Source organism: Bicyclus anynana, chromosome 8 (genome assembly GCF_947172395.1).
Source record: "Bicyclus anynana chromosome 8, ilBicAnyn1.1, whole genome shotgun sequence".
NCBI lineage: Eukaryota > Metazoa > Arthropoda > Insecta > Lepidoptera > Nymphalidae > Bicyclus > Bicyclus anynana.
In genome coordinates this window covers 16927260-16938660 of record NC_069090.1, presented here as the reverse complement: position 1 = coordinate 16938660, position 11401 = coordinate 16927260, and the positions used below count along the sequence as shown (strand labels likewise).

At 40.1% G+C, this 11401-nt stretch overlaps 1 protein-coding gene across 2 annotated transcripts; it reads left to right on the top strand.

The window, feature by feature from the left end:
• Positions 1–60: 60 nt before the first annotated feature.
• Positions 61–11401, top strand: LOC112048613 (zinc finger protein 62). Of its 2 annotated transcripts, XM_024086221.2 has the most exons (7): positions 61–378; positions 787–1122; positions 2029–2202; positions 9531–9784; positions 10144–10257; positions 10734–10794; positions 11180–11401. In XM_024086221.2, the coding sequence occupies exons 1-7, from the start codon at positions 223–225 to the stop codon at positions 11294–11296; spliced, it is 1212 nt and encodes a 403-aa protein (XP_023941989.2). In that variant the 5' UTR covers positions 61–222; the 3' UTR covers positions 11297–11401. The 2 variants fall into 2 exon arrangements, 1 of the variants encoding a protein (XP_023941989.2); XR_008251056.1 differs by lacking the exons at positions 61–378; positions 787–1122; positions 2029–2202; ... (1 more) ...; positions 10734–10794; positions 11180–11401 and adding an exon at positions 2225–9282 and having other exon boundaries at positions 9531–9671.

Here is an 11401-nt window from a genome sequence, read left to right as displayed (position 1 = left end):
TTTACAGTTGTCAAATGAAAGTCAAAGTCAAACTTAACATTTATATTTTTTACACACTTTCATTCTTTCTTTTCTTTCATCATTTGACGTTTTTCTCTAATGTTTTGACTTTTGACAGTTTTATTAATTGTTGAAATAATTATTCCAAATATTATATCAAAGCTGATAATGTTAAAATAGTGCAATAATAAAGAAATAGCAGAGATCATTGACAACATCGCGATGAATACAACAATAATGAAAATAGAAGCCGAGGCGGAAACTTGCTCCGTTTGCGGCGGCGGAGGCGACTTACTCACCCCCGAGGAGCATGACGCCGGCGCTCCCCCCATGCAAGTGCCTCTGCGAACTATGCTGTTGCACATAAACAACAATAAGGTAACAACTTGGTCAAAAACTTGCACATTTTACAAATTCAATGTATCTTTCTATTAAGCTGTTTAGTTTAATCAGCCGTACTCTTATTCATAATGACTATCACACACTTCAGAAAGTGTTAATAGAGAAGACTTGTGCTACTAGAAAGCAGATTGTTGCCTTAGATTTCTGTAATGACTAATGCTCTCTAAGCTGATAATTACCAGGACTTGCAGTTTAATGTACTCTTCTGAACTTTAGAATACCACCAGCTTCCCAATTCAAGACTGCTATAGAGAATTTCTTTAATTTAAATCAATATTTGATAGAGCAACCTAAGACTTCTTCTTCAAGATATGGCTTTTTAAACCATAGCCTAGTCAGTCAGTTAAGCTTTAGTTTATAAAACTTCATTATCATATTTTTCAGGTTCTACCAGATGGAAAACTGTGTACTAGCTGCATACGCCGTGCTTTAGAAGCTTATGAATTCAGCTCAGCGTTGAGCACTAGAACGGCACCTCCTCTCAGTGAGAAGATTCGTGCCTTAAGACGAAAACTTCATGAATTGACACAGAAAATTGATGTTTTCATTGTTGTGGGTGGCCCTAACTCTGGTGGGGCTTACAGTGAAGATGATATTATTATGGTGGACAAAGACGCCTTGGCCGCGGCTGCCGCAGCTGATGATGAGGATTTGGAGAAAGCTAGGAATGCATGCGGGGACAGTGTTTATCAATGCTCAATTTGTCCATTGTCTTTTCAGGTAAATGCTGAATTACTTCTGAATACTCAATTTTAATTGGCAGAGTGTTTACTATAATGTGACATGACTACAGTCCTCCATATTTAATTATGTTTGCTGAGTATGCTATAAATTTATAATTCTCCCACTCTCTTGGTAATAAAGATAAAATCATTGTGGAATACATGTGGTATGGAGAGTTACAGTCTAAGTGACCTTTAAATACAGGTTACATTTGATTCTGGTAAATTAAATCAATAGTCAATCAATAACAGACAAATTGGAAATATTTCTCTTTCATTGTGATAAAAGACAAACAAAATGTCTTTTTCTTGTCACAAATCTTATAACACTGTCTCACTTCACGTCTCTGTTGCATCCAATTTTTCTGGAAGAGCAAACCTATCTTAACTATTTATAAACTTGTCTAACTAGCTTTAAGAATAGTTACAGCAGTGTGTTTAGAATATACAGTATATTTCATTACATTATTGCAGTGAAGCTATCGTCATCGTCATCAACCCATATTTGGCTCACTGCTGAGCTCGAGTCTCCTCTCAGAATGAGAGGGGTTAGGCCAATAGTCCACCACGCTGGCCTAATGCGGATTGACAGACTACACACACGCAGAGAATTAAGAAAATTATCTGGTATGCAGGTTTCCTCACAATGTTTTCCTTCACCGATTGAGACATGTGATATTTAATTTCTTAAAATGCACACAACTGAAAAGTTGGAGGTGCATGCCCTGGACCGGATTCGAACCCACACCCTCCAGAGTCGGAGGCAGAGGTCATATCCACTGGGCTATCATGGCTCCAGTGAAGCTATAGCTTAATTATTTAAATTCAACACCAATTTCTTGGATTTTCTGTTGTTTGTACAAACTATGAATTATTATTTATATAAAACTGTCGTACAACCTAGCATGCGAGTGAGTACCGCGAGCATGTGAGCACGCACCCGAGCGGGGCGCGTCACTCGTGCTGGACCTGCGGCGCGCAGTTCACCAGCAGGGACGCGTTGAAGGAGCACTCCATACTGCACGCCGCGGCGGACGCGCAGAGCCTGGTGTGCAATCTGTGCGCTGTCGCTTGTCAGGTGATACTACTATACTCGTACATGCTTACAATTGCACCCGGGCAATGCTTCCAATTTATTGTGATCGCCGCTGACTAGTTTTCCCTATCCATACTGGTTGCCGGCAGTTACAGCATCAGTTTTTGAATTAGTAAAACTTCATTATGCACGTTTGTCTTGGGAAGTAAGTCGATTAATGCGTTACGAAAAGAAACAGTTTTCGTCGAGGCCGAATCGGGCGAGGCTTTTAAGACGCGTGCTACCATCTACAGGCATAGTGAAATAGTGTTTGTTGGCATTCAGTCAGGAGTAATAACTGGTTTTGATTGTATATACAGTAGAACCCGCTTAAGACGATCACGCTTAAAACTATTTCTCGCATAATACGTAATTTTACGGCAGTCCCTACAACATGAGACATGTTTTCATACATTTCCTAACGCGACAAATAAATTGCAACAGATAGATCAGGATGTCATAAAGATCCTTAAACAAGATTGCAGGACAAGACTAATAAATGATATCTTAAAGAACTGAAAGCAAACGACCCTTGACATGGTGCGATTCTTAACTGAAAATTTTGAGACACACTGCTAATAGTCAAATTTAATTGAAAATTTCTTAATTGCTAATGCCTCAAAATCATACCAGATACCATAAATTTGTCATACCAGAATAAGTGGTTACTTTAAGTAGCATAATTAGGTAGTCTTTACACCAAATACAATAATTTTTATAACTATGTATGTGTTCAATCTTGCCATTACCATGCAGGTAGTTTGAAAAAACCACATCAGAATTGTGTCAATCGTCAATCAATGTCAGATGTCGGTTTGACAACTGATGCAAGCGTCATCTCTGGAAGACGCCATCTTGGACTACTTTGCCACTCTCATATTGCATCATCCAGCCGTGCTGTGTGCATGTCGTACCTGTACGCGAATTTCTTTCATTCGGCCGTGCCTAAAAAACAAATTCGCACCGTGTGCGCGCGTTAACTATAAGAAAACGTTTTTCTTGCAAGAACAATTTGTGTGTTTGTGGGTGCCTACCTCCTCAAGAAAGAACTACTCCAAATCGCGGGCTCTCCTTGGTCTTGCCGTGCTGCCATTGGGGGCGAGTGATGCAAGGTTGGTGTGGATCACAAATTACTTGTTTGGTTTTGGCAGAAATTAGCAAACATACATACATACATACAAAATACAAATAAATACAGTCCACTCATCACACATATAACCAGCGTAACATTAAATTAGTGCATAAAACCGCACAATTTTTTGGCCTTCGACCCGGTTGTAGGTACTTTATATCTTACTTCATAATTTTTATTAATCATTCATCATGCCACCTAAAAAAGATCTAGAACAGGTTGATACACCGATTGCATTATCCGTCCTAATAAAACGGAAAGAACGGTGCTTTGAACAAATGCAAGCGGTGTACGATCTATCAAAAACAATCAGTGACAATGAAATGAAAGATTTATTCTTATTACGAGTAAAAGAAATTGACCACTTAAGGTCAAACTTTGAACATATTATATTTGAAATTTACGAACAAGAACTGAAAAACGATCAATCGTCGCGTTTAAGTAATTCGGATTTAAAAAACTTCGACGAATTATACTATAAATCAAAACTAGTTGCTGCATCATGTGAACCTTATGTCAATAAAAATAAGGTCGAGAATTCTTTATCAGAGTCTCGAACGAAACTTCCAGAAATAAAACTATTTTGCTTTGACGGTGATATAGAAAATTTTGCTACCTTTTACGAAACATTCTGTTCAATGGTTCATAATAAGGCGAATATACCTAATATAGATAAATTCCATTATTTATTATCGTGTACGACGGGTCCTGCGTTAAATATCGTTAAAAGTGTTCCGATTACCGGTCAGAATTATGACGTAGTTTGGAATAGTTTACTTTGCAAGTACCAAAATCCTCGGTTGATAGTAAGTAGATATCTGGATAAAATGCTTAGTTTTTCGCAGTTAACTAAAGAATCCTCCGTACATTTAAATACATTTATAGAACATTTTGATCATTCGTATAAGGCTATTCAAGCATTAAAAATTGATAATTTAGGTAGTTTCATTTTGTTTCACATCGCATTAAAGGCTCTTGATCCACATACACGAAAATCGTTTGAAGAACATACGGATCAAGGTTCGATTCCTAGTTTTGAAAATTTGATGTCGTTTATCCATAATCACATTAAAGTGTTGGATAATTGTGAATCAGTTTCAAGGTCAAGTACAACCCCTGTTCAAAATAAACCTCAACCGAAAAATGTCAAACAGGTAAAATCTGATAAAAGTTCTTTTAAAAATTTCTCTCATGTGTCTTCGTCGAAACAAATTAATTGTTTACACTGCGGGGAAAACCACATGATATACAGATGCAGTCAGTTTCGTAAACTGACCAGTGCTGAGCGTATCAAGCGTGCCATAGCATTAAAATTATGTAAAAATTGTTTAAAAAATACGCATTCAAATGAAAATGAATGTACAAGTTCATTCCGGTGTATAGTTTGCTCTGAGCTTCATCATTTTTTATTGCACCCGTCGGGACTCGAACCCACTACTACGCTAGCGTCTAGCACCGCGTCGAACGTGCAGCCGTGCTGCCACGCAGGCGCGACTGAACACCGTAGTGTCGTGTTAGGAACAGCGGTTGTCCGTATACAAGACCGATTTGGTGAGTTTCAGCCGTGCCGCGTTCTGATTGACTCGGGCGCTCAAACGAACTTTATAACTACACGTTGCGTTCAGCGCTTAGGGTTGTCACAACGTAAATGTCCTTTAAATATTTTCGGTCTCTCTGGTGAACATGTAAAAAATCAAGGAATGACGTCATTTATTATAAAGCCGCGTCATATTGATACACCCAGTTTTAATATCGATGCCGTAGTGTTAACAAAAATTACTTCTGATTTACCTACGTTTGAAATCCCGCAAAATATAGTAAATAATTATAATAATTTAATTTTAGCTGATCCTCAGTTTTATAAAAAGTCACAAATAGACTTAATTATAGCAGGTGATATTTTTCCTTACGTTTATGACGGAAATAAAATTATTATTAATAATGATTTACCCGCCGCATTGAGCAGCGTGTTTGGATACGTTATCTCCGGAAAGTTAACGATTCCATCTTCGGATAATGTTAAATCTACAACGTCACTCGTGTCGTACACGAGTCAGGATGATCTCCTCAATGACACTCTCAAGACGTTCTGGGAAGTGGAGTCAGCGCCGTGCGTGACACCCATGAGTCCGCTTGAGGAAATTGCCGAAAAACTATATGTAGAAAAACATTATCGCGATGAAACGGGCCGCTATATTTCACCTCTTTTGATCAACCCTATACATGAACCTTTAGGTGATTCATATGATTTAGCATTTAACCGACTTAAACAAATGGAGCGTCGATTCGTGCGTTCGCCTGATTTAAGAAGTGCGTACGTTGATTTTATGCGTGAATACGAATCATTAGGACATATGGAACTGTACACGGGTACGGAACCCTCCAAATATATTATATCTCATCATAGCGTATTGCGTCCTTCAAGCAGCACAACCCCTCTTAGGGTTGTCTTCAATGGCTCAGCTCCGACTACTAGTCGAGTTAGCTTAAATGATATCCTTTTAACGGGTCGTAAATTACTTGCAGATATTTTGAAAATAATTATGAATTTTAGACTTTATGACGTATGCTTCACTGCAGACGTATCTAAAATGTATCGAGCAATTCTTATTGACCCAAAAGAGCGTAAATATCAGCATATTCTTTGGCGCGAAAACCCGTCGAATCCGGTGCGTACGTACGAATTGAAAACAAATACCTACGGACTCCGTAGCGCACCGTACATCGCGGTCCGCACCTTGAATCAACTCGCGTCAGACAACCCGCAATCTCGCGCATCTGCTGTGCTTAAGCAAGGATTTTACGTTGATGATTTGTTATGGTCGTGCCAAACAATCACCGAAGCCTGTACGTTACAGGATGAGCTCATGTCTCTTCTTAAGAGTGGAGGTTTTGATCTCAGAAAGTGGGCTAGTAATAGACCAGATTTTCTATCGAAACTAGATTTAGAAATAGTTTCAAAAATTAATTTTGAAGAGGATTCACTATCCAATTCATTAAAAGTTTTAGGATTGACTTGGTTGCCTTCTGCTGACTGTTTTTCGTTCAATTACAACTTAACGGATATTAAGCCTACTAAACGTTCAGTATTGACATTACTCGCGAGCGTATATGACCCAGTCGGATTTATATCACCCTGTACATTTCTTGCAAAATGTATAATGCAAGATTTGTGGAAATTAGGGCTCGGTTGGGACGATACAATTCCACAAGAAACTTACGATAAATGGAATCGATTTATTAACGAGTTGTCAACCCTAGCGGACTTAAGGATCGAGCGTCATTTGTTAACATCTAACTTTTCTAACGTTCAACTGATCGGTTTTTGTGATGCATCATTACAAGGGTATGCCGCCTGTGTTTACTTGCGCAGTACAACAGCGGACGGAGAAGTTAAAGTTCGATTACTGACCAGCAAATCAAAGGTTGCTCCTCTAAAACCTGTACTGTCAATTCCAAGACTTGAATTAATGGCAGCCGTGCTGCTAGCCAAGGTTTTGAAATTTATAATAAAAAACCTAACTGATTTTAAATATACAATCGTCGCTCTCAGCGACTCAAGTGTCGTTTTGTCATGGCTACAAACGCCACCTTATCAATTAAAGACTTTTGTCTCTAATAGGGTCAGTGAGATTATTGATGTAATTCCACCGAACCGCTGGTATCACATAAGCAGTGAAAATAATGCCGCAGACCTGTGCTCACGTGGCGCGCTGCCTAGCCAACTTCTCATTGTACAGAATACGTGGTTTCATGGACAGGAGTGGTTGTATAACGATCCCAATGACTGGCCCACCAGTACATTTTTTGTAAAAAATTTAAAATCTATTCCTGAGTTAAAGTCCAACGTAGATACATTCACATTAGTATCAAGTGAAAATAAAGCTTTACTTAACGATCTTGAGGAAACCTTCGATAAATTTTCTTCATTTAACAAACTGCAACGCGTTCTAGCTTGGTGCCACCGGTTCATACATAACCTAAAGTCTAATTCAAATCGAATTTCCGGTAATTTAAATTCTAATGAACTACAACAAAGCCGTGACACGATCGTGCGTGTTATTCAAAGTAATCATTTTAGTACCGAAATTGATACGTTGAATAAAAAGGGATACGTAGCTTCACTACGTAAACTTTCACCCTTCGTTGATCCTAATGGTTTTCTCAGGGTGGGGGGTAGGATTTCACAAGCCGACCTTCCATACAGTACGAAACATCCATTGCTGCTTCCTAAAAAATGTAAAACTGCAACTTCACTAATTGAATATTTTCACAAAGTGTATTTACACTCAGGTCCTCGCACGTTGCAAGGAATTTTATGTAAAACTTATTGGATAATAAATGCTCGTAGCATTATTCGCTCAGTATTATCAAAATGCGCTCAGTGTTTTAAATTTAATCCAAATATTATTCAGCCCTCAATGGCTACGTTACCCGCTTCTCGGTTAAAACCTGGCAAAGTGTTTGACCATGTCGGTTGTGATATAGGAGGTCCCTTTTTGGTAAAAGAAAGCCCGCGCCGTAATGCTAAAGGTTATAAGGCTTACCTATGTCTTTTTGTGTGTTTTACTACCAAAGCCGTGCATCTGGAAGTAATAACAGACCTGTCATGTGATACCTTTTTGGCAGCCTTAGATCGCCTAACGGCACGCAAAGGTCTTTGCCGGACTTTGCAAACTGATTGCGGAAGTAACTTTTTAGCAGCTGGTAAGCATTTAAAGGAAATCGGTAATTTCTTTCGAGATAAAAATAACCATAGTAAAATCTTTGACGGACTAGCGTCGCGCAGTATTGAATGGCGTCTAAATCCGCCAAACGCAGCTTCTATGGGAGGTCTCTGGGAAGCTGGCATTAAATCAGCCAAACATCATTTGTATCGAACAATTGGCAACCGAATCCTTACATTTGAAGAACTTACCACAATATTTTGTAAAATCGAAGCGATAATGAATTCTAGACCATTGTGTTCGTTGTCCAACAATCCGAATGAGTTTGACGTACTTACCGCAGGACATTTCCTAATAGGTCAAAGTCTTCTTGCTGTCCCCGAATATGATGTTGAGGACGTTCCTTTGAACAGACTGTCTCGGTGGCAAGCAATTCAAAAAATTACGCAATCTTTCTGGAAGCGTTGGTCGGATGACTACCTCCACACTCTTCAACAGAGAGAGAAATGGTTCACTTCAAAACCTAACGTTAACGTAGGTGACCTAGTTCTTCTTAAATCGAATCTTTGTAAACCATTGCAATGGCCTTTAGGTAGAATAGAAGAAGTGCATCCAGGTATTGATAAAATAGTTCGCGTAGTTACCGTTCGAACACAAAACGGGGTCTATAAAAGACCTGTAAATAAAATTTGTCCTTTGCCCTATGCAAATTAATATTAAATTTAATTTTTAACAGTAACTCGTAGTTATTAAGATTAATTTTACACTATACAATTACACTAACAATATAGTTTCGTAAACTATTACTCATTTATAATTTTCATTTTATTTATTTTTCTCATACAACATACTTACCTACATTTATTTATGGGAAATCATCATGCTGATTTCGGTGGGGGGTATGTTCAATCTTGCCATTACCATGCAGGTAGTTTGAAAAAACCACATCAGAATTGTGTCAATCGTCAATCAATGTCAGATGTCGGTTTGACAACTGATGCAAGCGTCATCTCTGGAAGACGCCATCTTGGACTACTTTGCCACTCTCATATTGCATCATCCAGCCGTGCTGTGTGCATGTCGTACCTGTACGCGAATTTCTTTCATTCGGCCGTGCCTAAAAAACAAATTCGCACCGTGTGCGCGCGTTAACTATAAGAAAACGTTTTTCTTGCAAGAACAATTTGTGTGTTTGTGGGTGCCTACCTCCTCAAGAAAGAACTACTCCAAATCGCGGGCTCTCCTTGGTCTTGCCGTGCTGCCATTGGGGGCGAGTGATGCAAGGTTGGTGTGGATCACAAATTACTTGTTTGGTTTTGGCAGAAATTAGCAAACATACATACATACATACAAAATACAAATAAATACAGTCCACTCATCACACATATAACCAGCGTAACATTAAATTAGTGCATAAAACCGCACAGTATGTGTCCTCCCACCCGTATAATAAGCTTTCCCGTCTAAGACGCGTTTTTAGTTGGGTCCCAGCGAAATCGTATTAAACGGGTTCTACTGTATAATGTTCACAGAGCAGCGTGGAGCTGCGCCGCCACGAAGCGACGTGCGCGGCGACGTGTCCGCTGTGCGCCGTCCGCTGCGGCTCGCGCAGCGCGCTGTCGGCGCACGCGCGCCGCTCGCACACGCGCTCGCCGCCGCTGCTGTGCGCGCAGTGCTTCGCCGCCTCGCCCTCCGCCGAGGCGCACGCGGCGCACGCGCTCACTCACCGCCAGGCGGACCGCTTCGTCTGCGGCTACGACGCCTGCATACTGCGGTTCGCTACCAGGTGACACATCCATACATGCCTTGTTGTTGCGGTGATTAACGTATGTCGGATCATGAAGTCGTGGGTCTATGAAATATTGAAATTATCTTGCAATAATTGTCAGCTCTGAGTATGGAATTTGGTGATGCTGGTGTTGCAAGCCTATGCGTTTGAATTCATGTTAAGACTTCTGTCTAGGTAAAATGTACTCCATATCATTAGAAAGTGACCATCACTGAGTCAAACATTATTATTCAAAGGCTCCCTGTAATGAAGAGCATTTTGGTTCTGCCCTCCTTATACCGTCTCTGATAATGAAAGGGGCCATTAGAATGGGCTGATAATGATTATGATGTTATAATAAAAAACATTTATTCCAGAAACGACTTATTGGCGCACATTCGCAAGTGCCACGCGGGTGAGGCGGCGGACATCCCAGATGCTAGCGCATCTGCGCCCCCCACTACTGTCACGTGCGACCAGTGCGACCGGACGTATGTATTACACATTTCACTGCTCTCAGAGAGTAACCAGTGCGCGCGCACGTACGTATTACACATTACACTGCTGTGAGAGTGCGATCATGCAGTGGTACCCCAGAGATGGGAAAAGGAGGCAAGGACGACCACATAAGAGATGGGAGGATGACCTGCCGAAAGGATGGCGAGGGATGGCCAGAGAAAGAGTAGAGTGGAAATGTCTAGAGGAGGCCTATGTCGAAGGACAACCTGATTGCTCTGGTGTATAATTTAAGTAATAGTATTAGGTATATCATATGTATTCAGCAATCAGAGAATAAAGGCTATTTTTATTTTTTATTTTATTTTATTTTTTTATTTATGAGAGTGCGATCAGTACGCGCTCACGTACTTATTACACATTACACTGCTGTGAGAGTGCGACCAGTGCGCGCGCACGTACGTATTACACTTTACACTGCATTCATTTACTCATATACTTTTTCTCACAGATTCGGGTCTGTAGCCGCTATGAAACGTCACGCCAGAGTGCATCGTCGAGAAATACCACAGGTAAAGAAACTAGATCAATCTACAACTTGAAAATAATACAATGTGACTAACTAACAGACATCTAAAACATTATCTACGTAGAAGGATTTTTCTATCTTATTTAATTTCCAATATTAGATACCCATCGTTAATGACTGCCTCGTTTGTCCCGAGGTTGGTCTATTTGACTTCAGAATCGGATTGGCCCAATCCTCGTACCACAAATAGCATGTTAAGGAGTCTATCCCGGTAAATGGTTTACCACCATAAAGTGGTTTTAAAAAAAATTAAAATTATATTATCTTGGAAATCCTGACCATTGTGGTGGGTCTAAGCTCCATATTTCCCTCCTATAAGGAGACTTTGCCTGTAGGAGGAGATATTACAGTGATCTTTGTTCTCCCAGGAGGAGCCAGACTGGGAGGGTGGTGAGATCGAGCAGGCTCTCAGCAGGATGCACGGCATGGAGCCCCTGGACGGAGACGTGGAGTATCTGGAGATGGAGGCACTCGAGGAGATATAATGAGCTATCTGAAAATGTAACAGAGCTATCAGGAGATGTAACACTAAGCCTTCATGTAATATTTATGTTAGTTGAATGGGAAATAAATGACTTTTATAGCATAAA